Genomic DNA, 26,644 nt, shown 5'->3' on the forward strand with positions numbered 1-26,644 from the left:
CTGGAACCACTGGAGGAGAACAGACTTGGAGCTGCTGAAGGGTGCGGAGGGGACTGGGAATCGGGTAACCCTCCTGGACTCTGAACTAACAGCCCTGCGTGCAGTAACGAGTATGCGTGTAGTTGGAGAACACTTGCTTTTCCTCTAACCCAGCGGTTCTCAACCTTCCTCACGCCACCACCCTTTCATACAGTTCCTCAGGTGGCGGTGACCCCCCAACCATACCATTATTTTTGTTGCTACTTCATCACTGTCATTTGGCTACTGTTATGAATCGGGCGACCCCTTTGAAAGGGTCGTTGAGAACCGCTGCTCTAACCTGTGTGCCCGGGAACTAACGCACGGTGGTCCCAGGAGTGGGGAGAGGGGAGGAGGGATGGGCATGTGGGGGTGGGGTGGGGATCATAGTACAAACCTAGATGCTGCCACTCCTCCGTGCTCCCTCTCCCCCAGCTCCTCCGTCTCCCCTCCGCTCCAGCCCACTTTCTAAAGTAGTCCGGTCCACTCAGGGTCATTATTGCCGTCTTCCCTGTGTCCGTGGCAATGGGAACTCACTTTGAAGCCGGAGCCTACTGAAAGTCGCTCTGCAGAAAAGATGCTGCTTTAAATCTGCAGCAGCTGCTTGCTGGGCAGTGCCCCGGGCACTGCTGATGAGAGCTCAGAGTGAGCCAGGACCCCAGCTTTAAAAAAAAACAACCACGGAGATTTCCTCCCGAGATAGATCATTAAAATGTTTCTGGATGAGTCACAGGGAACCTTTTCCTTTTGGAACCAAGGATTCTTCCCTGGGTGCCCAGGCTCACTGTGCTAGGAGGTACAAACCTGAAAGCCTGCCTCAGACCGACCGAGGAGATAGAGGCGTGGTAGTGGCCCAGCTTTTGCCTGTGGCTGAGGTGAAGGCTGAGAAGAAGACTCTGCTGGAGCCAGCCCGGGCACCCAGCTTGTGGAGGGAGATGCTAGGGAGGGGAGGGAACCAGGGTCTCCCCCACACTTGGGGGCCTGCTCTGCTGGGTCTGTTGGATCCTGGCTCTTAACTGAAAGGACTCTGGAGCATCTGCCTGGGCCGGCTCTTTTCCCTGAATAAAAGATGCTGTCCCCTGGTTCCCTCCTCCCCTCAGCATCTGGCCTGCTCCTGCTCCGCTCCTGGGTCCTAGCACCAGCACCCTGGCCAGGGCCCAGGGCGTCTTTCCTTCCCCACCCCCAGCCCCTGACCGTGGGGTTTCCTCCCTAGGCTGCACGACTGGCAGTTTTGTGGGCCTGAGGTTGGGAGAATATCTCCTCTCCAGAATTCCGCCCTCTGCCCTACTTCCTGCCTCCAGTCGGAGTCCAGCTGCCCGGCCAAGCGGGGTGCCCTCAGGAGAGGTGCTGGGAGGCTAGCACCCAGGACCCAGAGAGGCTCAGCCAGCCCTGCACCCAATTCTGCTCGCCCAGCAGGCACCCACCCCGATGGATATTTGCCCCCCTTAGTGACCCCACCAGGGGCTTCTGTGCAAACCACTGCTTATCGGAGTTGGGCTGGCTCCTGTGGTTTCTCCTGGGCTGGATAAATGGGATCTTTTTATCTGCCATGTCACCAGGCCCTGACGTGGCTCTTGGGGGCGGCCCTCATTAGACAGCCCAAGCGGGCAAAGGGCCTTGGCTGGTGATTGCGGTCCGGGAAGGGACGTGGCCTTCGCACCCACAGGTTCTCCTAGTGTTTGAAGCTGTCATTGGTCCCAGGGTAGGCTCTCTTGCCCAGGTCCCCTCGCCTCAGACTCTTGAAGACTTAGGGGCAAGGCCCCATGGGAGAGCGAGGAGCACCCCTCCCCAACACACACACACACACACACACGCCTGTTTCTGTCCTGGGCTCTGGTGCTGGATACCCAGCCCTGAGCTACCAGTGACTTTTCTGTCTGCTCCTTCAGGTTAAAGAGGAGGATAAAATGCCACCAAAGTCTGGGCCTCCTGGCAAGGAGGAAGGGGCTGTAAGTGCTTCTTCAAGGCCTCTCTGTGTGTCTGTCGGCGGGGGGGAGGGGAGACTGCCCCCAGTCTCACCAGCCCTGGATTAGCCTGTGAGGGTGCCCCTCCCTGGATGGTGTGGCTGGTGGGGATGCCAGTGACAAGGCAGGCAGCAGGCTGTGCGTGACCAGCCGGGGGTGCTACCCCAAAGAGATGGGGGAAGCCAAGATGCTCTGGGGACTGACAGTCTCCTGTCCCCTTTACCTCTGGGTTTTGGAGCCCTTTGAGGCTAGAAGAGGCCAGGCAGGCCAACTCTTAGGCCCAGGGATGCTCAGGGAGAGCTCAACTCAGCTGTCGGGAGCTTCAGCCAGCTCTTCATGGCTCGGGACAAGGGCATGGAGGGAATTAACCACAGCTGCTGTTGTCTCTCCCCAAGACCCGATCAGCTGCTTGATGCTGGCGGCCTGGAGGGAGGCCCCGGCTGTCCGTCTGTGCCCCCAGCCCCCACCCCCAAGTCATTGCCTCTGGGTGGAACCCTGAATGCAAGCTGGATTCCTGTCAAGCACCAGGAGGGACACCGATGTTTGAGGCTAGCCAGACCCAGAACTGGGTAGTTAGGGTAGTGCAGCTGCTGGCACCCCCCGGGCCAGCGTGCCCAGCATCTGGGGTAGAGCTGGATTACAAAACAGATCACTACTTCGTGACCCCAGCTGGAATTTGTCCTGGCTGGGTGGAGTTTTCCTTGGTCGGGCATGGTAGCTGCTCCCGATCCTGACACAATCCCGCTATCCCATGGTTACTTGAGAGAACGTGAGGAAGAAGCTTCAGATTGTCCCGGGGGGGGGTGTGTGTGTGGGGTGTGTGTGTGTGTGTGTGTGTGTGTATAAAGGATGGAGCAAAGCCCGAAGGAAAGGGGAGGGATGGGGCCACCAGCCAGCTCCACAGTGCCCTGGCAGGCTTTCCAGCACCTTCAAGCCCTCCCTCACCCACCTGTGTAGCAGCAGCCCCTGTAGGTGGGACCTGGACCCAGGCCTGCCTGACAGTGCCTTGCCCAGGAGGTGGGGTGGCCTCTCCTGGTGGCAGCCAGAGGCAGTCTCCCAGGGCTGCACAGAGATCGACAGGTGCATTCCACAGCAGGGTCATTGTTTGGGGGCAATGAGGACTCAGGCTCAGCTCAGGGACAGAGCGCTTCCCAACCAGTGAGGACCCCAGGTTGACCTTGCTGCCCAGGTGAGGGTGGGAAACTCCGCCCTGGCTGCCTCTGCCTCCTCTCCCATCTCCCCAGTCCACACACATACCCTGAGAGCTAGGGCATCTCCAGGCCTTTGAGGACAGTTCTTGTGGGAAAGGTACGAAGAGACAGGTAGAAAGTAGACTGGGGGTCGTGGGACGGGAGGAGCTTCCTGGGCCAGCACTGGGTGGTTGGGCCCCTTGAAGGCAGGCAGTGGCTGCAGGCCAGAGGTGCTGGGAGGGAGGAGGCCTGGCTAGGAGGACGGAAAGATCAGAGACCACAAGGCAGGAAGCCTCGGGGTGAAGCCTCAGGCTGCGGCTAGTTAACCCCACCTTGGGCCTCCGGGCACTCTGGGGCCGCTGGCATCAGACAGTGTCATCCTGCGCCCTGGGGTCAGACAGCAGGTGACAGTGGTACCCTGTTAGTGCTTTGGGGAAGGAGGAGCCAAACTCCTAGGTGCAGTCGTCTGGCTCTGGTCAGTGGAGACAGGGTTTCTGGGGCACATTCCTGGGGCTTTGGGGTGGGGTGGCACGGGTGAGTGGAGGGCCCATGGTGAAGTCATGGGTGGGCAGAGATGCGCAGGCCGAGACTAACGCCCCCCCCCATTTGTGTGACTAGCTCCAGGGCAACTCCACGGACGGCAGTGGCCCGCCCAAGAGCCCTCAGCCCCCCACCATCCCGGTACCCCCAGAGACTCCCCAGAAAGCCAAGAGCCCTGTCCCTGCACTGGCCATGAATGGCCTGGCTGCTGCCTCAGTGGAAGCCCCCGGCGAGGAGACTCAGGGTCTGTCCCGGAAGCGGGTGGCAAGTGCCATGAGGAAGGTGGTGAGCAAGGTGCTGCCTGGTGAGGAGCCTCCGGGCCGAGGGGGGAAGTCCCCTGAGCACCCAGCTCGAAACAAGAGGGGAGAAAAGGCTGTCCCCAACCCCAAGTCGCCCCCGCCACCGCCACCACCGCCGCCCCCTCCGGCTCCAGCTAAGCCTGAAGGGAAGAGAGAGGCGGCCAAGGATGAGCTCTCCGTGGGCCTGCGGAGCCTGATGTCCCGGGGCCGAGGCAAGGACCACAAGCCCCGCAGCAAGCAGCCTTCTGGGAGAGGGGAGAAAGGCCCCAGCCCAGGGCAGAGCTCCGAGGGGAAACCAGGCTCCCCAGAGAAGGTGGACCCCCCGGAGAAACCCGGCTCCCCAGCCAAGCCTGCTGCCGCCCCCGAGAAGCAGTGTCCCCCAGCCCCGCGGGAAGAACCGGAGGCCCCCAGCTCCTCTGGCCCTCAGCCGAACCTCTCTGGAGAGCAGCAGCCCACGCCAGCCGCCCCGTGCGCACAGCAGGAGGTACCCGCGTGTGACACTAACCTCCCGTCCTCCCCCGGCCCCTCACAGCTGGCTTCCCCAGCCACGCAGTGAGCCCGCATGAGCAGAGCCTGGTCCCGGAGCCTGGGCGGGGCGGCCGGGCCTGCATGGCTTCCTCTACAAGGTGCCAGGGCCCTCTGTGCCCGGAGCTCTTCCCACGTAGCTGGGAGGGGAGCTGCTAACCCACGTGCCACTGCCCTTCCGCTCTTGCCACAGTGGCCGGAGCCTGGGTGAATCAGACCCAGCAGAGCCCTCGCCAGGGCAGAAACACAGGCTTGTCGGGAGTCAGGTGGCCTGGGTTCACCTCCCCCGCCACTCGCCCCTACAGCACTCAGCAAGGTCCCACCGGCAAACCTGCATCTTTCAAAAGGTCTGTGGCCGGGTTTCAGAAAACCTTGGAGCCTGGAGTATTCAGGGGTAGCCGTGTGTGGATCCGAGAGGGCTGTACAGGGTAGACAATGACTAGGACCCGGAACCAAACACTTTCATGTTTGTTTGTTTGTTTGTTTTCATATTCATGTTTTGAGAGCAAAAAAAAAATCTATGTATGTCCCTGCTGCTGCGGGGCGATAAATACCCACCCTCAGGTTTTGCCAGCCAAATGATTTTCGAAAAGATTTTGTTAGGAGAGTGCTTTTGCCTGTTGAAGTTCTGACGAAGGGGCCACACCAGGACTGGGGGCTGCTGTGACTTGTAGGAACAGAATGATGCTCTGAGCCGGGATCCTGCCTTGCAGGACGCTCCACCCACGGGGATGACATGCCCACCAGGCTGGTTAACTTTGCTTCTGGCACCACATCGTCCTCGCTCTCTTATTCATGCCTGCCCAGCACAGTGTCCTCCTTGCCAGCTGGGTACTTGAGTGCCCTGTGCTGGGCAGCGAATGGGCCTGCATGCTCATGACACATTGCTCTCTGCTGGTGGGCAGAGGCTGAGAGGCAGAGCGGAGGGCCTGGGTCCGCCAGCTCAGTCCTTTCCCTTGCGAGGCGACGCCTACTTCACTGGTCCTTGGGTTGGGCACCAGTCTCTCTCTCCAAGCTGCCCTGTTTCTCCGACCCCTCCAGGGGCTGTCTCATTACGCCATGGCTTCTTGGTGCTCCTGATGGGCCCCTTCTAAATGGGAGGAGAGGGGCCAGGAGGATGTGGGAGCCCAGCCGAAGGGCCCTGTGCTCCTGGCCGCTACTTCTTTGGATCCCTGGGGTCCTAGTCTCCCCACTTGTGACTCCACAGCATCAGAGGGGGAACCCACAGCCCTCACTCCCCGACTACTCCGGATCAGGGACGTGGCCATTTCTGGCACACCAGGAAGGATTGGCAAGGGTGCTTTGGGCCCTCAGGCAGGACATGAGATCAACTGTCAGTCCTTAGAGAGAACCTATAAGTAGCCAGAGAGAGTCATGTGCCTGCTCCTGGGCTGGCTGCATGCCCCCTCCCCCCTAACCCTCCAGACTCCCTGCCCTGCCCCCCCTCCTCTCACTGGGCTGCAGCTGCAGGGGCTGGGATGCACTGGGACCTGGAGCCCAGTCACCTGGGGCTGCCCGGAGAATGGGGACATCCTGCCTCTGGCGGTGGAAAGAAATAGCGGGAGCCACCGGGCACCTCTTTCCCCTCTTTCCCCTCATCTGTGAGTTTAGAAACTAATGGGTGCTTGGCTGGAATCCTTTCCTACTCCGACTCCGCTTACCCGGCGGGTTCCTGTGGCTTCCTGGGCTGCAAGCCCAGCGTGCTGGGCCCCCGCCTGCCCTCCCCGCACTAATAGTGCTTTAACTCTTAGGCAGGAGCTGCCCCCAAGGCCCAGCTGACCCCAGCAGAGGAGGCCCACCAGCGACTAGAGAGGATCTTCACTGCTTCTGTAATGTGCCTTCTCTCTCTCTCTTTCTCTCTCTCTCTCACACACACATGTGTGGGGGCCAGGCTGTGTGTGTCTGTGTGTGGGAGTGGCCGCTGGTGCAAGTCTGACTCTGATGGCAGCGGGGGAGGAGGTGGTGGCCCCCCGAGGGAGGGGTCTGGAAGGTCTCTTCCTCCAGAGTCAGAGCCCTGTGCCTGAGGGAGGGGACAGACCTTCCTCCTACTCTGGCGATCGATCCTGTCTTATTGCCACAGCGGCAATGGTGAGGGCCCTGAGGAGCCCTGGTGGACTCGTGGTGACAGAGTGGGCTGCAAACTGCAGCGTTAGCAGTTCAAGACCACCAGCCACTCCTCGCGGGGAAAGAGGAGTCTTTCTAGTCCCATAAAGAGTTGCAGCCCCAGGGACTTGCAGGGGCAGCTCTGCCCTGTCCTGACGGGTCGCTGTGTGTTAGCAATGACTTCAAGGCAGTGAGATTTTTTGGTTTGGGGTGAGTGGCAAAGCAAGAAGCTGATACCCTCCCTGGACCACCTGGCCCATTTTGGATGCCTCAGTTCTCCAGACTCAACAGGGCCTTTTAACCCCATTGCCCGTTTCTATCAGGCAGAGTCTAATGTCCCACAGACTGTCCCTCCTCCTTACAAAGGCCTTGTGGGCCTTACATAACCCAACAAGGGACAGAGAGGTCACGCTGAGCACGGAGCCTGCCCACAGCGCCTTGCCTCTCAGCCTGCCAACACCCAGGTTGGATCTGGGTGGGTGACGCCTCTACTTGCCGGGTGGTCAGTGTGTCTACCTGGAGAGGTGTAGGGGTGCCACAAGGGCTTGAGGAAAGGATCCTAGACATGGGGCTCCAGGGGTCCTTGTTCGAGGTGCAGGGTGGTGAGCTCGGAAGGGCCTGGGGAGTGGCCACCTTGGGGTGGAGGTGTTCAGAGGTAGGGGACAGCTCTGTGCTGCTGGGGCTGAGACTTGGAAGTGCCCCAGAGATGGGACGCAGGTCCCGGGCACAGCCACGCTGGACTGGATGGCGTTCGTCTGCCCAGGCCACAAGCGCTGATGTCGGATGGTAATAAGCCTTGCCCGGGCACAGTTCACCTGCTGCTCACGCTCCACCCTGCACCTCGGGCAGCTGATGTGTGTGCATCCACGAGCCCCTGGGGTTCTGAAGGGGACGTGCCCATGGTCTGCCTGTCTTCACTTCTCTCTCTCCCTCTTCTTTGCTTGCCGCTGATAGCTGGACCCTGAGGCCGCCTCTCCTGCCCACGGCCAGGTAGGGTACTCCTGCCCCCATCAGGAGCCCTCCTCTTCCTCCGGTGACCACCCACTGCCCCTGGCCTGTACCTGGGCTGGCGTCTGTGCTCGGGCCTCGTGCTGGAGTGTAAGGCCTCTTTCCCCTTTGGGCTCCCACCCGGTGTCTGGGGGGACCCCTGGGGGAGGCAGTGCCAGGACCTTGAGATGGGGCAGCTCTGTGCAAGGCCTTTGGAAGCCTCTAGGCCATGTGTAACTGCTCTGCCCTGGCCTCAGTGGCGCTGACACCGAAGGATGTGGCCAGAGTTTGGGGTTCTAGGTGGTTCAACTCAGGATAGAGCGAGCTGAAAAGGCTATATCCCTGCCTGCCCTCCCTCCAGGACAACCCTGGAGGTGAGGCGTTCTGTCTCCCCCTGCTGGCCATCTTACTAACTGACTCACAGGGCAAGTTCAACCTGTCCCCCAGGGTGTCCAAGGCTGTCCATCTCTAAAGACGCAGACTGCTTCATCGTTCTCCCACAAGCCACTGGTGGGTTCGAACCACTAACCTTTTGCTTAGCAGCCCAGTGCCGAGCCCACTGAATAAAGGGTTCCTCTTGATTAGCCCTGAAGGAGTTGACGAAGAGGCCTTGCCTAGGATCTGTGACAGAGTCATCAGTACTGAAAACCTGAACTCAAAATGTGCCCATGCAGGACCAAGGTCTCGTCCTTCCCACCTGATGTGGAAAAATAAAGCATCGAAAGGCACCGGGACACACACACACATACACACACACACACACATGCACATACGTCTATGTCTAAAGTTACATTTCTCCAAACATGAAGAACTAGACTTTCAAAACATCCTCACTTATCACATTAAAATGCTGACAACCCCATGGTGTCCGCCTATTTGGAAGGTAATTTCACGGTCCATAAACCAGCACTCTGGGCATCACGGACACCGGGCTGGCCTCTCGCTCAGTAGCCGGGGAAAGTCACGTTTAGTGATTTGGCTCCATCCACTGGGGCCCTGGAGGCCTAGTGGGCTAATGGCTGGGCTGCTAACTGCAAGCTCTGTGGCTCGAACCCACCCAGCCACTCGGAGGTGGGGTGGAGTGGGGGTGGGGGCTGAGACAGTCGGCTTTAGAGCTTAGAGCTTCAGGAAGAACCCCCAAGGAGCATTACCCTCTGTCTGATAGGGTCGCTGTGAGTCGAAGGGAATGCCCCAGCGTGGGTGGTGAGTGGGTTCCCTCCACCTGCTGGTGCCGGGGGTCGTCCAGGCTTACAAGCAGCTCTTCAAGGCCTGGGTCCCTCTTCCGCTGGAGCAGCAGAGGAGGAGGAACACGGAAGGTGTGGCTAATTCCTTTCAGGGATAACAAACTGATGCCTTTGCCTTGGGACCAGAAGAATGGCATGATGCCCAACTACAGCTGCTGCCCGGTTTAATCCAAGATTCCACAGATGGCTCCAAACCCAAAGGGGGGGAATTACAGAACAGAATTGTACCCAAAGGGAAGAATTATAGAACAGAATTGTAGATGCTCATGGACTCTGGCCTTCCTGGAGCCACGCAGGCTGGATGGGCGCCTGAAACTGTTGCCTTGACATACTCTTAAATCAGCCAACCCAAAACATCCCCAAATAGCTTAGCTAGTCAAGAATGCCTCCTTGCGTTCTTTGAAGATTCGTCTAGCAACTCCAGAGATGAGGTAGGGACTTTACAGAGCAATGAGTTTAATTCAGAGAGAAGGGTCAACTTGGGAAAAGAAAATAAACCAAAGCAAAACAAAGGGAGGAATCCTATAGGACCGAAGAGAACTGCCCCTGTGGGGCTCTGAGAGCCTAACTCTGGCAGGATGTAGCCAGCGTCACTGAGCTGTGGGTGGAACCTGCTGAATGGCTGTGTCCCCACAACAACACGCAGGGGGAGGGCAGAGCAGGCCTTAGCATGCCTCCTCTTGCCATTCCAAGAATGGGGTCCCCGAGCTCCTTCCTAAGGCTCTCTCATTCTTCCCCTGGGCCTCCCCCAGGACTGGGCCTCAGCCTCAAGTTTCAAGGGGCAGAGGCCTTCCACTGGGGAACTCCAGGAGAGACAATGGACACCACACTGGGGACACTTGGACAGCAGGCGTGCTGAGTGGGGCGGCAAGGGCGTGTCTGTGGGTTTCCTCTTGCCACCAGGGGTGACCATGCCCCCCTCGAGAGGCCACTGTCTCATCCTGCTGTCCTTGTACTCACACATGACAGAGGGATCGGACGGGACTTGGGAGCTGGGCTCCCCTCCCATTTTCCCACCCCTGCCAGGCCCTGTCTCTGGGCAACCCCAGTCCCTCTCTCTTCAGGGGTACCAAGCTTGGCAGCCCCGTACCCAGCAGTGTCTGCCAATGCTCATCTCTGGTGACCACCTGGAACTTGGGGCGTGGCGGGGTGTGTGCCATCCCAACCTCCTCCTGTGCTCGGCAGAGCGGGGCTGCCGGCCCCTCCCCCCACTGCTCCCTTAGCCCCCAGTCTCTGGCTTGGCTGCCTCACGTGGGCTTGTATGATGTTCGTGGGCCCACAGAGGCCTGTGCACCTAGCACCTTCTGAGGAGGAATGTTCCATCCTGGCAACATGAAGAAGGGCCAGGCAGGGAGGTAGCATGTTCCTCTGGGCACTATCCCCTGCCTGGCTTAAGTATGATCTGGAGGGGAGGTGGGGGGAAGTGCCAGGGCTCAAGCCAGGGGCTCTGGACCCACCTGCCACTTGGTGTCACCCAGTCCTGGGTAGATACCTCTCTCAGGTCTTAAAGAAATGCCTGCCTAGCTGGGTAAAGGAAACCCTACTGTCGGCTGAGGAGCAAAGCCGGGCATGAAAGGTCGCAGAGCTGTGGCCAGGGCCAAGGGTTTGGGCTCTGAGGCCTGAGCTTCCAGGCCTGGCAAGGAGGAGCGGGCAGAGGGTGGCCAGGGACACGACTTGGTGCTTTGCTTCCTGGAGTTTGCTCTCTTTGGGGCACATGCTTCCTGTGTCCCTGTCCTTCCCAGGCGTTCCAGGCCGAGAGGATGGTCCCGTGTCTGTCCTCACCAAGCCGGCACCTCCTCAGGAGCAACCCAACTCCCTACCTTCTCCACCTCTTTCCCTGACACCTCTGCCGACCCTGTGCTGTGTCTGCCACCTGCCTGCCCTCTTCCCTCCACTGTCTGTCTCTCAGGACGCCCTTGAGCCTCTGCGGCCCTCCGGAGTAGGCTTGAATGATGCGTTCTTCCCCTCCCCCCCGACAGGCGAAGACCGAGGAGCAGATCGCAGCCGAGGAGGCCTGGTACGAGACGGAGAAGGTGTGGCTGGTCCACCAGGATGGCTTCTCCCTGGGTGAGGCTCAGAGGGGCCCTCTGTGCAGACCCATGGTCCGTGGTCCCAGACCGGCCTTGGTGGAGAATGAGGAGAGGCTGGTGACTCGGGATGAGGGATAGACTTAACCACCTGGTGGCCAAAGCTCCCCAACATGTCTGGTGGTGTGTCCCCTGCTTTGCAGGCAGTCAGCTCAAATCCGACGACCTCAGCCTGCCGGAGGGGAAGGTGCGGCTGAAGCTGGACCATGACGGAGCCGTCCTGGATGTGGACGAAGATGACGTGGAGAAGGTTCACAGGCTCCGGGCCTGAGGGTGTGGACTGGGCAGGGCCGGGCAGGCTTAAACACACAGCACCTCGCCTGCACACACGTGTGTGCATACACATACACCACATAACACTACACACACACATACCACATGCACACTCCACACATACCACACACATTCATAGACAACACAGCACACAACGCAACCCATACTACATATACCATACATGCACGTACACACCACATCCTACATGCATACATGTAGAATACACATGTACAGACAACACACACACACACACACACAGCTCACGGCTCACCCGGCCTGCCTCTCTCCCTCGCAGGCTAATGCTCCGTCCTGCGACCGGCTGGAGGACCTGGCCTCCCTGGTGTACCTCAACGAATCCAGCGCCCTGCACACGCTACGCCAGCGCTATGGGGCGAGCCTGCTGCACACATATGCTGGCCCCAGCCTGCTTGTCCTCAGCCCCCGTGGGGCCCCTGCTGTGTACTCGGAAAAGGTGTGGCACCTTCTGGGCTACTGTACTCCCCATCCGCCCCTTCCCTGGCTCTCTGCCCCACCCCCACTGCCTCTCACCAGCTCCTGTCACCCCTCCCACCCCCCTGCTGACCCTAGTAAGAGGAGGCATTTGCAGGCACGGTTCAAAGCTCCAATGGAGATCTTGGGTGTGCCAGTACCTGCAATCTACACGTGGCCTTTGCTTCCCATTCTAGGGCCCCTCCGCCTCCTCAGTGAAACCCTAGAAAGAGGTGGACTTTGGGGAGGAGGGCTGTCCGGTGGGGACCAGCTAACAGTCTTCCCACTCCCATCCAAGGTGATGCACATGTTCAAGGGGTGCCGGCGGGAGGACATGGCACCCCACATCTATGCCGTGGCCCAGACGGCGTACCGGGCCATGCTGATGAGCCGGCAGGACCAGTCCATCATCCTCCTGGGCAGCAGCGGCAGCGGCAAGACCACGAGCTGCCAGCACCTGGTGCAGTACCTCGCCACCATCGCAGGCTCCAGTGGGAACAAGGTGTTTTCTGGTGAGGCGGGGGCAGCTGGGGGCAGGGAGCACGGGCTGGGGGTGGGAGTGGGGAAGGAGGAGCCTCGAGGGCCACTTCTCTCGCCGGCCGCTCCATCCCCTCAAGTCTGCTCCGTCTCTGGGTAGTTCTGACCTGAGTTACTCCAAGCCTTCACACCTGGGTGGGGCCTGGACCTCTGGAGCACCAGCGGGTGGGGTAAGCTGGCCTCCCACCCCTGCCTGTGTTCTGCAGTGGAGAAGTGGCAGGCCCTGTACACCCTCCTGGAAGCCTTTGGGAACAGCCCTACCATCATGAATGGCAATGCCACCCGCTTCTCCCAGATTCTCTCGCTGGATTTTGACCAGGCGGGCCAGGTGGCCTCGGCCTCCATTCAGGTAAGAGGGCACTGCCCAGCCCTCAGGATCGTGGGACACTCACAGCCCAATCGCATATCCCTGGGACCAGGCTTCCTGATGTGCCTCCTTTTCCTGGGATTCTGCCCCCTGGAATGTGCCTGATCCCCTCAGCCCTCTGTGCGAGCCTTTACCCTTTTTACCTTCATGCTTCCTGCTCCCCCGATGGGCTCAGCTTTGTGCCCAGTGCCTGCCTCCTCCTCTACCTTCCCTACCCTGCTGGGGCTTCCACACCCCATGCCACTGTCGGTCCCAGCAGAAGACTGTCAGTATACTCAGCCCTCTTGCACGAAATTAAATCTCACGGCAGAGGGGTCATCTCCCCAAGAAAGCTGCCCAGACACTGGCCTGGGCCCGCAGGAGCTGGGCTGGGCTGGCTTCTGCTTGGCTCTGGTTTCTGGCCCGGGTGGCCCTAGGGTGGTCTGAGCACCTGGGGAATAAGATGGGATTGGGGGTGCGGGTGGGAATGACAGTCTCGGGTCTGGTTCTTTATGGTCCGAGTGTGGAAAGTTTGACCTGCACTACCTTCCTTGTCCCCCACCCTCCGTGCTGGGCCACAGACGATGCTCTTGGAGAAGCTGCGTGTGGCTCGGCGCCCCACCAGCGAGGCCACGTTCAACATCTTCTACTACCTACTGGCCTGTGGAGATGGCACCCTCAGGTGAGAGGGGTCAGAGGGTACAGGGTGGTGGCCTGGGTCCCTGGACCTTGCCACTGGATTGCATCTTGTATCATTTGTGTCTGTCTGTGCTTGCTGTGTGCTAGGCTGTGAGTTAGGCCCTGGGCCTGGTGATATGTATGAGACATCAGCCTTACTCAGCAGGGTCTCCCCGGCTCCAGGTCCAGGGGGCACCACTGGCCCGAGTGCTAGGATCTCCGTTGCGCATGGGCCTGGGCCTGGAGAGGAAAGCACAGGGAGGCTCGGGGGCTGTGGCATGCTCTAGATACAGGGCTGGTATGGGCTGAGCTGGTGCTGTCCCCCAGGTGGTGATGCTGAAGCCCAAGCCTCTAGTGTTCTCCGAGTTGTCCCTTGTCCTTGTACTGACTGCCTCTGCCATGTCCTTCCCTGCAGACCTCCAGGCTGCTGTCTGCATTCACAGGAGAAGGGCAACTGACACGGCCGAGCCAGCTGCCTTCAGGCTTATCCTTCTCACTCCCCCAACAGGCAGTCTCTGGCCCAGTTCCCTGCCCCTCCAGGAGCTTGCTGGACCCTTTCAGGAGGAGAGGAGGGGGTGGGGGTGCTTGTGAGGACCTGCTCTCCAGAAGCTGGTGCTCTGACCAGGCCTTGAGGCACACCAGGAAAGACAGCAGCAGCTGACCAGACCTCGGGGGCATGATGGGCAGACAGACGCTGCCGAGCCTGCCTTTCTCAGCCTTGGCATGGGGACCAAGCCGGGTACTGATGCCCTATTTGTACCCCTAGGACAGAACTCCACTTGAACCACTTGGCAGAGAATAACGTATTTGGGATAGTGCCGCTGGCCAAGGTAAGGACGCTGTGGGGACTGGGGCAATAGCCTGGCACCTCTGTTAGCCTGTAGGGTCCTCTGAGGAGAGTGGGAGCAGAGCTTGAGCTGGTTAGCTCTGTCCTTGTCCTCTCTGAGGGGCCCAGCAGCAATGTTGGGGGTGGGCCGGGGAGAGTTGCTGCTGGGAGGGCCAGCCCCTCTGAGTTCCGATGTCAATGTGCCAGTCTGTCCCTGCAGCCGGAAGAGAAGCAGAAGGCAGCTCAGCAGTTCAGTAAGCTGCAGACGGCCATGAAGGTGCTGGGCATCTCCCCTGACGAACAGAAGACCTGCTGGCTCATCCTGGCTGCCATTTACCACCTGGGGGCTGCAGGTGCCACCAAAGGTAACCTGACTGGCTGGTCCCCGCACCTGCTCATCACCTGGAAGACCTTGGAGAGGCCCTGTCTACTTCCAGCATGCTCCTGCCCACCTGCCCCCCAGGGGCTCTTCGGTTATCAGACTGACCCCACCCCCACCCCACTTTGGCTGGTGTCTCTTCCCAGCCCCCGGCCCCCGAGCAGAAGACCCATTCCCTGCAGAAGCACCAGTCCCTCTGATGGCCTGAGGCCTGGATGTGGAGGGCAGTGATGGGGCGGGGGTTGGAAACTGGGGAAAGGAGAAAGCGCCGAATAACTCTCCCTCTTGTTCCCTTCCTGACAGAAGCACCCGAGGAGCAAATGGGTAATTCCCCTTAGCCCCTCTCTCGGGTGTCGAGCCGCCTTGTCCTGTCTGGGTGCCTGCAGTGGGCTCTCTCTGCGGGCAGGGCAGGTTCTGTCTCAGGGGAGCAGAGCTGCCCCGGCAGAAGCCCCGGGGCTGAGGGTGGAGGGGTCCTTGCTGTCTGTGGGGTTTCTGGGAGACCAGGGAATACCTTCATCTCCTATCTGTTTTGCATCCAGATTCTGGAACCTTTCTGGGTGCCCTCATGGAACTGAAGAGGGGTGGGGGTGGGGCTGGCTTCAGGAGACCAGTGTTCCCTGGGTCTTCCCACGGGTGATTTTCTCCCACTGATTTAGTGACAGGTGTCTCTCGTGCATGGCAGGGTGGCGGACACTAGGGGGCAGCAGTTACCCGTGCTAGTGAGTGGGCTGCAGCTTCAGCACTGGCGCTTGCTGGCTTGTGGATGGCGGAGACTGGGCTGGCTTGGAAGAGCTCTGTTGCCTTTCACGGGGGGGGGGTGCCTTTCACGGGTGGGGGCTTCGAGCACCTCTTCCCCTCTTTCTCATCCTCTTAAGGGAGTGGTTCTCAACCTATGGGTCTGGACCCCTTTGGGGGTTGAATGACCCTTTCACAGCAGTTGCCCAATTCATCACAGTTGCAAAGTGAGTGATGAAGTAGCAACAAAAATAGTGTTCTGGTTGGGGGGTCACCATCACATGAGGAGCTGTATGAAAGGGTCGAGGCCTGAGGAAGGTGGAGAACCGTTAAGGGAAGGGGTGCTAGCTCCAGACAGCCACCTGGGCTTGGCTTCCTCTCCCTCTGAGATTTGAGGAGCCCTGGGCTCTCAGCAGGGCTGAGATAACACGGGGACAGGGGGAGCATTGGGGATGTTAGGCTCCTTGTGAGCCCAGCAGGTGGCATCCCTGCCAAAGATGAATCAGGCGCTGGGCAACAGAAGTTGTCTGTGGACCGACTGTGAGGTGGCAGGGATAGGTGCCCTGCTGCCAGGGGGGGCTTTGGGGGTGTCTGCACATGGTCATTGTTAAGCTGTGTCTGATCTGAGCTTGGATGCTTTATTTTCTCCCCTCGCCGGTTCATCGGTTCATCCTCGCAGGCCCCCCGCCAGTTCCCCCTCAGCCCTTCCCGTGGGCCCACAACTGTTGCTAACACACTGTTTTTCTTTGCATGCTGCATGCTGGTCCTTTGCCTTAAAGAATCTGCGGAAGGTAAAACCTTGTTTCTTGTTAGCGTTCCCTAATTACCCTGATTAGACACTCGTTGGCTGAGGCCGCGGGCCTGCGTGGGGGGCTGCTCCCGCCCCCTGCTGCTGCTTTGGCTCCCCACTGTTGGAGCATGGGTGGGTTTCTGTGCTCCCACCCCGGCAGGGCAGGCGTCGGTGGGTAAGAGCAAGGGCCTTAGGCACTGTCGGCAGGGGAGGTGCTATGCCCTCTAGAGTGAAGTCCCCACAAGCACAGGTGCCTCACCTCTGACATTGTCCTTCCCTGGAGCCAACCCCTCTGAGAGGGGTCATCTTTTCACACGACTGAGTGGCTGCAAGGGGGAGTTATGGCCTCTGCCGGAACCCACCCAGCAGACTCCGGAAGCACTAGTAGCTGCTGGCTGCCCCCATTCTGCTCAAAGGCCTTCTGGTGTCCCCAGGGGTGGGCTCTTCCTCTGTGAGATTCACCTCGCTCCCCTGCCCCATGGGCACCGTGGCCGTCAACTGGCCCAAGGAGGTCATCTCAAGACACCAGTCCTTGCTCCCGCAGCTGGGCGCAGGCAGTTTGCCCGACACGAGTGGGCCCAGAAGGCTGCGTACCTGCTGGGCTGCAGCCTGGAGGAGCTCTCCTCGTCCATCTTCAAGCACCAGCACAAGGGGGGCACCCTGCAGCGCTCCACCTCCTTCCGCCAGGGCCCCGAGGAGAGTGGTCTGGGAGATGGCTCAGGTACGTGGGTAGGGGGTCAGGGAGCCAAGTCGGGCTGAAGAGATGGCAGGGGAAGGGATGCTTCTGCCCCACAGGCCCACAGGCCCGCTTGGTCTAGGGAAGGCAGGGGGGGATGCAGAAGTAGATTGTCCAATCCTTTTGCTCCCCCGCCCCCAGGCCCCAAACTGAGTGCCCTGGAGTGCTTAGAGGGGATGGCTTCTGGCCTCTACAGCGAACTCTTCACGCTCCTCATCTCCCTGGTGAACAGGTGCGTCCTGGGAGTGGGTTGCTTTGTGCTGGTGCCGCGGCTGGAGCAGAGCCGCTCTGCACCAGCAGAGGGCGTGCCGTCCCTGTTCGTCTGTGCCAGGGCCCTGGGCACCTGGGCAGGGATGGGGATTGGGCTTGCGCGGGCAAGGGCTGCGCGTTCTGGGCCAGCTCTGACCTGGACTCTTTCCCGAAGGGCACTCAAGTCCAGCCAGCACTCGCTCTGCTCCATGATGATCGTGGACACTCCGGGCTTCCAGAACCCCGAGCAGGGCGGCTCAGCCCGCGGTGCCTCCTTCGAGGAGCTGTGCCACAACTATGCCCAGGACCGGCTGCAGAGGCTTTTCCACGAGCGCACTTTTGTGCAGGAGTTGGAGAGATACAAGGAGGTAGGGCTCAGCCCTCTGCCCTCACCCTTCCCCTCCCCTCCCCTCCTCAGCATCCCGGCTGCTGGCTGCTCTTGCTGGTTTGTGATGTGTCCGTCCTCTCTGCCCCTTGTGCTCTTGGAGGTCCCTGGTGGCATAAGCGGTTGGCTCTCAGCGATGAGCCTAAAGGTTGGCGGTTCAAACCCAGCCAGCAGGATTGCTGAATAAAGTCCTGGCAACCTGTTTTCATGAAGATCACAGCCGGGATGAGCCTGGGGAGGGAGCAGTTCTGTTCAGCTCTGAGACACATGGTCTCCTAGAGTCGGACTGGACGCTGCAGCCAGGAGGGTGTTGGTGTCCGGCTTTGCCTGGCTCTCCGCAGAGTCTTTTCTCGGCCCCTTGCCCCTGGCCTTTGGCCCTGGCTACCAGCACGTTATATGGGGAGTTCTCTGAGAAGCTGAAGGCGTGTTGAGGGTCTGGAAGCACCTCCTTGCTCATCTTCCAATCCCACTGCCATCGGTTCCAATTCAGGGCGGCCATATAGCACATTCAGTCCCAAGCTGATTTGGCCTACTGCCCCCTTTTTAAAAACAAACAAACAAACAGACAGACAGACAAAAATAGAATCCCTCCCCTGCCGCCCTGCACCAGCAATGAAAAAACTTTTGTACTATTGCCCATTATCCAGAATAAAATGTAGGCGTCTGCTTTTGCAGCCCCCCTGAATCGTTCCAGTGTGAGCCCCCACCCCAATGGGGTGGCATCGGCCACTTTGAGAAACACTGGCATAGAGCATTTCTAAGGCTGTAAATCTTCTCGGGAGCAGAGAGCCTCATCTTCCGCCCAAGGAGCAGCTGATGGGCCTGAACTCCTGTCAGCCTTGCTGGTAGCAGTCCACCCCTGACCCCCACAGTGCCACCCTCAGAGTCCCTGTGAATTGCTCCCGTCCAGTCTTTGTCTCCAAGGGGCCTGGGCCTCACCTGCCCTGCTCTGCTCCTCCTGATCTCTGAAGATAGGGTGTTCAATTAGGGACCCTCCACGAAAGGGTGACCCACATGGGACAAGGTCCAGACATGCTCGCTCATGTGGCGGTGAATCGAATGGACTGGGGAGGCGCTGCATCTTGGTTGCGAGACGATGCAGGAGGGAATGACAGTTGTCCTCGAGTGTTTCCAGGATAATTGTGAGAAAGGGAAGTCAGCCTTCTTCTGCACTGCCTGGTCACCTGGGCGAATCACAGGGGAATGAGGCTGGAGCACAGTAGAAAAGGCGCTCAGGTGGACCTCAGCTGCCCCCACATACAGGCCCGTGCCTCCGAAGGTGACGAGTAATTGGATGGCTGGTCAGACTCGTGACTCCCCCGCACACATATGGCCCCCTGAGCTCACTGCTGCTCTGTGTTCCTTCCTAGGAGAACATTGAAGTGGCCTTTGATGACTTGGAGTCCGCCACTGACGACTCTGTGGCCGTTGTGGACCAAGCCTCCCATCAGTCCCTGGTAGGACTTTGGGCCGGGTTGGAATTAGCTCCTTCTCTCTCCCGTTCCACTCCCTCTGGCTGCACCCTCCCTGGTGACCTGCTGCCGAGGGTGCTAACGTGGGCTGGGGAAGGGTCCGGACATCCTATTCAGACACATTCCGAGCAAGTCCCTGCCCCTTGGCACTCCGATATACAGTCTTCCAGGCAGGTGGTGCTTCTGCCTGGGGTGCTAGGGGCCCCAGCACAGTATTTCAGAGCCGGGTGGGCAGGGGTGTCTCCTCCCTCGCCAGCCTAGGCTCAGACTGTCTTGTGAGTGCAGGTGTCCACAAGCTCTGGTATCTGCTCCTCAGTGGTGATGGCCTGGGTGTACCCAGAAGACATGGCTGTCCCCCAGGGCCCCAGGACGAGGACTGGGGTGGCCAGCAGAGCAGGGCATGGAGGCAGCACTCCGCTTGGGCAGGGAAACAGTAGCACACTTTGAAACGCCCACTGGAGGGCTGTCCCTGGGTGAGCTGTCACCCCTCACCCTCGGGGTGGGTGTCATCACCCTGTGTGCTGGTGTCTTGGACACCCTGCTGCCAGAGAAGACTGGCTGGCTGCATGAGCACTTAGCATTTGGTGACTGTGCTCAATTAAGGAAATTGCACAAAGTGCTTTATTGGAGAATTGGCATTTTTGCTGGACGGCTGCTCGCCCTGCTCTGCTTTACTTCCTGCCTTGGCCCTGTGGGAAGGCCTGCTCAGCTGGCCTGAAGGGGGTGGAGGGCCCAGGGGAGAGCCAGCGTCCCCTGGGGATAAGTGCTTAAAGTGCCCAAGTGCCAGGTCTCCCCTGGGAAGTAGGCTTTCCCTTTTCCTGATACTAGGTCCTGTGGCAGCCGTTGACAATCCCAAGAGATGTGGGGGAGTTCGTGCCTGTGGTCTGTGAGCCAGGCATGTGGACAGGCTGGGCCATCCTTCCCGCTTTCAGTGTGCCCTATTGGATGGGCTTTGGAGAGGGCCCCAGCAGCACCCAGCTGGCCACCTTCCATCTCAGGCACATCTCTGCTTCTTTCTGCCACTCAGAAAGTGCCAACTCCAGCCACTGGGGTACCTGAATTGGCCATCAGTCCTTGACATATTCTGCCTCCTCCTGGCCACGATCCCACACCACCTCTCCTGGGTGGCCAAAGATGGACTTCTCACTTCTCTCTCCCTCCAGTACCTAAAGGGGTGGGGGTGGAGGGTATACAGGACAAGTCTCATCCTTCCTGCTTCAGGAAGACTTGAGAATTCCATAGAAATTCTACAGGCCTAGTTTGTCTGGCCTGCATGGTAGATAAGACATCAGAATTCAAGGCTCCTGCCTGCTCTTGAAAAATAAGAACAAGCTTTTCCAACACTGGCCCTTGAGGACAGCAACTGGCAGGAACTGAGTGGTGGGGCCTCACTTTATGCGCGAACACAGGTTCACAAGCCTCCCCCTGATACCTCCCCTCTGGCTGCCATGCCTATTAAATCCCCTGTCTTACTTTGGCCCTTGAATTTACAGTCTGACCTGAGCCTCCCTGACTGTCCCCTCCCAGGGAGCCCGTGCCAGCCCCACAGCCAACACTTACTGAGAGCTTCCTTTAGGTCATGCCCTGCTCCTGGGGCCTATCGACTGCACCCCTTTGAATCTGATTGAAGGTGATTCCCAGGGGGAGTGGGGACGAGGATGAGGAGAGAGCTCTGGATGTAGTTTGAGTGTTTGAGGGAGGAAGAAGCCTCCAGTCTTGGACAACTTAGGACCCGAGTCCCAGGACTCGTACGTTGCTGTGGGCTTCTTTCTGATCTCTCTCCTTACTGCCCACCTCCCTCCACACCGCCCCCAGGGAGTCAGCAGTGAGCGACAGGAGCCCCAGGAGGGGGGGTGGGAGAGAGTGTGTGTGTGTGTGTGTGTGTGTAGGTGCCGTGGGTTTGCAGGGGGAGCTCCGTGTGACCAGGTGGGCTGGCTGGCCTTCTCCACAGGTCCGCTCGCTGGCCCGCACGGACGAGGCCAGGGGCCTGCTGTGGCTGCTGGAGGAGGAGGCGCTGGTGCCAGGGGCCACAGAGAGCACCCTCCTGGAGCGCCTGTTCTCCTATTACGGCCCCCAGGAAGGTGACAAAAAAGGTAGGTGATCTGCCCGGAAGGCCACCCCTCTGCCTCTTCCCTTGGCGAGTCACTGCCATTTCCCAGGGGGGCTCTGTACAGTGACAGCCGGAACCCCGCTTCTCTCACCCCCAGGCCAAAGCCCGCTCCTGCGCAGCAGCAAGCCACACCACTTTCTCCTGGGCCACGGGCACAGCACCAACTGGGTAGAGTACAATGTAGCTGGCTGGCTCAGCTACACCAAGCAGAACCCAGCCGTCCAGAATGCCTCCCGACTCTTGCAGGATTCCCAGAAGTAAGGACCCCTCTGCCCGCATCCGGTCCTCAGGCACTCTTTCCTAGGGCTGCCCTCCCTTGTCTTGCGGATGGGCGTCTCAGGACCCTGTGCCAACAAGGCAGCCCCCTGCCATTTACGGGTCTGGGGATGGCCTTCTGGAATAGATGTGGGGAACAGACCAGGTGGAAGAGGTCTGTGATCTTACATTTGGGCAACACCCCACAATCTCCAGAAGGATCAGGGAACCCTCAGGCCCACCACCCCATCTTCGGTTCATTAACTCCGTAGATGGTTCTCAAGCCCCTGCTTTGCCATGGGGACCCCTGCGGGTGCTTGGCAGCAAGCCAAACCCGACTCCCTGCACTTGCCGGGTCCGCGTTCTCAGGGGGACATGTTGAATGGGGTCATGATGAGTAGATGCCCCATGAGGTTGGGCAGATGTTCCCCTCTTATCTTAACCTGCCACATCGGAACCCGCCCCCCTATCCTGATCTCTGCCCTCCTTGTGGTTGGAGTTAGCTCCGCCTGTTTCATCCCTGCCCACGTCTCAACTTTTGCCCATCCCAGTTTGCCCCTCTTGTTGTTGGAAAGTCTCTCGGTGGTTTGTCTCCAGGGTGGGGGGCATACAGCTCCAGCCCAGCTAACACAGGGCCCTGCCCACCGAGATGTGGGGCTGGGGGTCAGAATGGCCTCTATGGCTCGGTCAGTGTGACCCTACCTCCATGTCCCCCCTCCCCCTGGCAGAAAGATCATCAGCAACCTGTTTTTGGGCCGGGCGGGCAGTGCCACGGTGCTGTCGGGCTCCATTGCAGGCCTGGAGGGCGGCTCGCAGCTGGCCTTGCGCCGGGCCACCAGCATGCGGAAGACCTTTACCACGGGCATGGCGGCCGTCAAGAAGAAGTCCCTGTGCATCCAGGTTAAGCTGCAGGTGGTAAGTGTGGCTGCCCAGGGCCCCAGGCCCTTCTTGACCCAAGATGGTTGGCACCCGGAATCCCACACTGATGTGTCCACTGTTGGCATGAGGGTCAGCACCCGCCTCCACTGGGGAGGAGTGGAGAGGCTGGCCCCAGTCCTGTGTCCCTGGGCATGGCCATCTGAGCCCACTGAGGTAGGTGCCTTCCCCTTTGGCAGGATGCCCTCATTGACACCATCAAGAAGGCCAAGCTGCATTTCGTCCATTGCTTCCTGCCTGTGGCAGAAGGCTGGGCCGGGGAGCCCCGGTCCGCCTCCTCACGCCGAGTCAGCAGCAGCAGCAGCAGCGAGCTGGACCTGCCCCCTGGGGACCACTGCGAGGCTGGGCCCCTGCAGCTTGACGTGCCCCTACTCCGGGCGCAGCTCCGAGGCTCCCGCGTGCTCGATGCTGTGCGCATGTACCGCCAAGGTGGGCCACCCTGCCCTCCCCTTGCCCCTCAGGACTGGCCTGGGGTCTCCGCCACTCCCTTTTCTGCTTGGAGCCCCGAGAGAGGGGGGAGCTCTCTTCAAGACACTGCCTACCCATGGCCTGCTCTTTCCTCTGCTTCCTTCCATCCCACTGGTTCCCCATCCCCCAGGCCCCTTCCATGTTGGAGTTCTCTTTGTCCTCCTCCCTGCCATTTGTTCCCACAGCCCCTTCCTTCCTTCCTCTGTCCCTTGTTTGGGTGGGTGGCAATTGTCACCAAGGAGCAAGCCAAAGAGCTACAGGTTGGGCCACCCCGTCCTGAGACCCGGAGTCACTGAGTCCTGTGAAGTATTTAAAATCCCCAGGAGAGGTCGGATCTGGCCAGGAGAGAGGACAGGGAGGATGGGGGCAGGCATTAACAGCACTTGACCTTCGGCGTGGTCCGGACCCTGGTCCAGACGCCTCGCACCCATGAACTCAGTTCATCCACCAGGCGAGGAGCCGGAGGCTCAGAGAGGTTAGCAGCTTGCCCGGGCCACACAGCTCCTTAAAGCCAGAGCAGGCTTTGAAGCCGACAGAATGACCCCAGGACACCTGCCTCTCAAGGCAGGTTTTGTTTGCCTTAGAAGCCCGCCTCTGCCAGGTTTCTGCCCCTTTTCCCTTGGCTAGATGAGCGGGCAGACTCCACCCACGCGGGGAGCTAAGTCCCCTTCCAGGCATCCCCACGGGGGCCGTCACTTTTCCTTAGCCGCCAGAGCCAGAAAATAGGCTCCCTGCCCTGCTCTAAATGAATCGCCACTCCGTCCCCACGTCTGGATATGGAGTTGGTGTTTATTATTTCAAAACCAGATTGTTACTGCTCTGAACCAAAATCAATGTGCTTTACTCAAACAAGCGGATCGATGAGGCCGGCAGCAGCAGCCCCCTCCCCCGGCCCCGCCACCGTCGATAGAGCTGATGATTAATTAAGATGCCAGGCGTCCGGACCTGCTATCCTGGCCCATCAATTTAATTGCAATTCAGATACAATCAATAGCTCACTTTGTCTTGGCCCCTCGGCAGCCCCCGCCTCCTGTTTCAGTTATCAGGCCCATGCATCAGCCTCATCTCCCAGTTGGAGGGGTTCCCGGCGCTAGCCAGCATGCACAGTGCAGCAACCCCCGGCCACCTGGCTGGCTGTCAGGATGCCTGGTCTGGAGCCCAGCGCTGCTGCCTCTGTGACCCCCGAACTCCTGCTCCCAGCCACAGGAAGACGTGTTGGCCCTTTTCCGCCTGAAATTCATTGATTCTGCCGGGGCAGCCTCGTGGCCCTCCGCTGTGTCCTCAACGAGACTCAGTGTAACCTCCTGCCGCCCCCCGCTCCTGACCTTACTCTCCCAGAGCCCCCCTCCCCCTGACCTCCAGACAGGTTTTTGCCCGTGTCCCACACAGTCAGTGTGGACTTGTAGTGACCCCATGGGGCAGAACGGAGCTGGCCCCAGAGGGTTTCCTCTGCTGAATCTCTAGGGAGCAGTTCACCAGGTCTCTCCCACACTGGGAGTTATTGGGTTCAAACCGCCAGCCGAGCGCTTAACTGTTGTGCCACTAGAACAGCTTTCCCAGACCGCAGGGGTTTTCCGTCCATGAGAAAGGATCAACAGAGGCTATTGGTCACCTGGCCTAGGGCTCAAGGTCAGGGCGGGGCTGAGAGGAGCGCCCTTGATGAGCTGAAGAAAAGAAGGGGAGCATTTTACTGGTCGCCCCCAAGTGAGCAGACTCGCGTCTGAGCCAGTTTTCTCATTGACTCCCCCAGACTTCCAGATGAGGTGGGTGGTGGGGGGACACGGAGAGGTGGCATGACTGACCCCGGGCAGATGAGGATCACAGGCTTCAAACCCCACGCCCATGTGCTGCTCCTTTTCTGCTGGCCCATGTCTCTCCCTGTTGAGATTCTCAGACCAGAAGGGATCTCAGATTCTCCCGTAACACGCCTCGGTCAGCCGCCCTGCAGTTGCCCCTCACCGGCCAGGAACTTGCTCCTGCCCAAAGGAGTTCCTTCCCCTTTAGAACCTTTCCTTCCCTCGGTGGGTGGAGCCCTGGTGGCACAGTGGTTACATGTTGGGCAGCTAGCCTACAGGATGGCAATTCGGAACCATCAGCTGCGCCCTGGGGAGAAAGACGAGGCTTTCCACTCCCATCAAGAGCTACAGTCTCGGAGCTCACAGGGCCAGCTTTCCCTGTTCTGTCGGGTCGCTATGAGTCAGCGTGGGTTCCATGGCCCAGTGAGTTCGGTTCGGAATACCCTGCAAGTGGCGTTAGTGGTGATGTGGTCGGATTCACGCCTTCCCGTGGGAGGCCCGAGGTTTATCCTTGGCCAGCAGTGTACCTCATGGGCAGCTGCCTCGGCTGTTCGCAGAGGCCTGCATGTGGCTGGTTCCAGTGTGTGAGCTTCCAGAGTAAGACAGGCTAGGAAGAAAGGTCTGGTGACCTACTTCCAGAAGTTAACCAGAGAAAACCCGACAGATCACAGGGACAGACCAGGCCAGGCGGTGTCTTGTTCTGCTGGGTGTGGGGAAGTTGTGAGTTGGGGGCTGAGGACAGAACATCCAGCGTGGAGCACCCCGAACTGTCCCTGCGGCTGCCTCTCTTGTCTCCTGCCTCTCAGTGCGCCTCTCCAGGGCCCGCTTCAGGGTGGGCTCTCCACCCCACTGTGTCTTCCTCTTCAGCCACCTCTTCCCGCTCACCTTCCCCACTGGCTGCCTGGGGGTGAAGTGGGCGCAGACCAGGTGTGGGCTGACCCAGGTCTGGGCTGGATTGCTCTCTAGGTTACCCGGACCACATGGTGTTCTCCGAGTTCCGCCGCCGCTTCGATGTCCTGGCCCCACACCTGACCAAGAAACACGGGCGCAACTACATCGTGGTGGATGAGAGGCGGGTAGGTTCGGGCCTCAAAGCCCCCGAGGCCCCTCTGCCTCTGCTCAGACATAAAAGGGGTCGTTCCTCCCCTAGAGTGAGCAGGTCTGGCCCCTTGCTCACCCCCCTGGGATTGGCCAGCCAGGGCCAGGACAGCAGAGTGTGGCAGCCTGGCTGCGGTGGGGTGGGGAAGGCGAGTCCTAAAGATATGCGAGAAGAGCCACTTTCCTTGGAGGCCTGAGCAGAGGATGCCTGCTCCTTGGAGCCCCGGATAGTCATTCAAGAGCTAGCAAGGCCAGGGCCTCCGGGAGTCGGATTAAAGCGAGCGTTTTGTAGGCTTCACTGCCTTGCCCTGCAAGACAGGGGCTGGCTCCTGCTACAGGAAGCAGGCTAAGGGTAGGGAAAGCCTCTCTCCTCCGGGGAATACTGGTAGGATAAGACCCTCTCGGTGCCAAGGGTGAGCGTGAGGTTCCAGGGCCCCTTGCCAGCCTGGGCTGGAGGACAGGGTGCCCCCCTGCCATACCAAGGCTCTCACCTTGACCTTCAGAGACAGCTTCTTAGAGAGCCAAAGGACTCCCTGAGCAGAAGAACCATCCTCCGCTGTGCTCTGGCCTCAGCTCCGGCCTGACCCTGAAGGGACCTCCCGTCTCAAGATGACTCCCCTAAAAGGGAAGCCAGTCCACAGGATGGGGCAGGCAGCCCTCCATAGCAAGGGCCCAGCCTTGCTTTGTGTGCCGCCCTCCCTGAGTCACAGACCTGCATGGATGGGAAACTCACTGACCTCTCCATCCTTAGAACAGCCAGTGGCCAAGGCAGCCATGGTATGCGTGCAGGTGACCTACCCTCTTCTCAATGCCCCTGGCCCTGCAACCCCGGCTTCCCACGCACACCTGGCTACCCTTGACGCCTGATCACCCCTCGACATGCGCTGCCGCCGAAGCCATACATTGCAGGGTGGCTTACTCTGACCACCACCCACTCTCTGCTTCTCCCATTCTTCCTCTGAGTCTACCTCCTCTCGGACCCCACCGAGGAGTCCCATTTCTGGGCACCCCACTCCATCTTCTCTATGGTCCGTTCATTTCTGACCTCACTGCCTCTCCTGCTCAGCCTGGCTGTTGGGGTTATACCCTGCAGCCCCTCACCCAGAGCTGCCCACAGCCCTGCCAACTC

The 26,644-nt window shown here is 59.8% G+C and overlaps 1 protein-coding gene across 10 annotated transcripts in view; it reads left to right on the forward strand.

Moving 5' to 3' along the window:
• The window catches only part of MYO18A (myosin XVIIIA), a 107,411-nt gene that overhangs the window by 49,814 nt on the left and 30,953 nt on the right, over window positions 1-26,644 (forward strand). For 5 of the 10 annotated variants that reach the window (XM_075561282.1, XM_075561286.1, XM_075561287.1 and 2 more), the window contains exons 3-20: window positions 3,791-4,495; window positions 10,850-10,937; window positions 11,101-11,207; window positions 11,526-11,702; window positions 12,018-12,231; window positions 12,463-12,605; window positions 13,184-13,284; window positions 14,047-14,110; window positions 14,327-14,471; window positions 16,555-16,731; window positions 16,888-16,978; window positions 17,171-17,363; window positions 18,751-18,837; window positions 20,804-20,945; window positions 21,060-21,219; window positions 21,946-22,132; window positions 22,333-22,582; window positions 25,384-25,493. In XM_075561282.1, coding sequence (XP_075417397.1) covers window positions 3,791-4,495; window positions 10,850-10,937; window positions 11,101-11,207; window positions 11,526-11,702; window positions 12,018-12,231; window positions 12,463-12,605; window positions 13,184-13,284; window positions 14,047-14,110; window positions 14,327-14,471; window positions 16,555-16,731; window positions 16,888-16,978; window positions 17,171-17,363; window positions 18,751-18,837; window positions 20,804-20,945; window positions 21,060-21,219; window positions 21,946-22,132; window positions 22,333-22,582; window positions 25,384-25,493 — 3,141 coding nt within the window. Of the gene's footprint in view, window positions 1-1,926; window positions 1,968-3,790; window positions 4,496-10,849; window positions 10,938-11,100; window positions 11,208-11,525; window positions 11,703-12,017; window positions 12,232-12,462; window positions 12,606-13,183; window positions 13,285-14,046; window positions 14,111-14,326; window positions 14,472-16,554; window positions 16,732-16,887; window positions 16,979-17,170; window positions 17,364-18,750; window positions 18,838-20,803; window positions 20,946-21,059; window positions 21,220-21,945; window positions 22,133-22,332; window positions 22,583-25,383; window positions 25,494-26,644 lie in introns of those variants that run through there. The other 5 variants (XM_075561290.1, XM_075561291.1, XM_075561284.1 and 2 more) reach the window with 2 other exon arrangements.

The sequence above is a fragment of the Tenrec ecaudatus genome, chromosome 10, assembly GCF_050624435.1.
Source record: "Tenrec ecaudatus isolate mTenEca1 chromosome 10, mTenEca1.hap1, whole genome shotgun sequence".
Taxonomy (NCBI): Eukaryota; Metazoa; Chordata; class Mammalia; order Afrosoricida; family Tenrecidae; genus Tenrec; species Tenrec ecaudatus.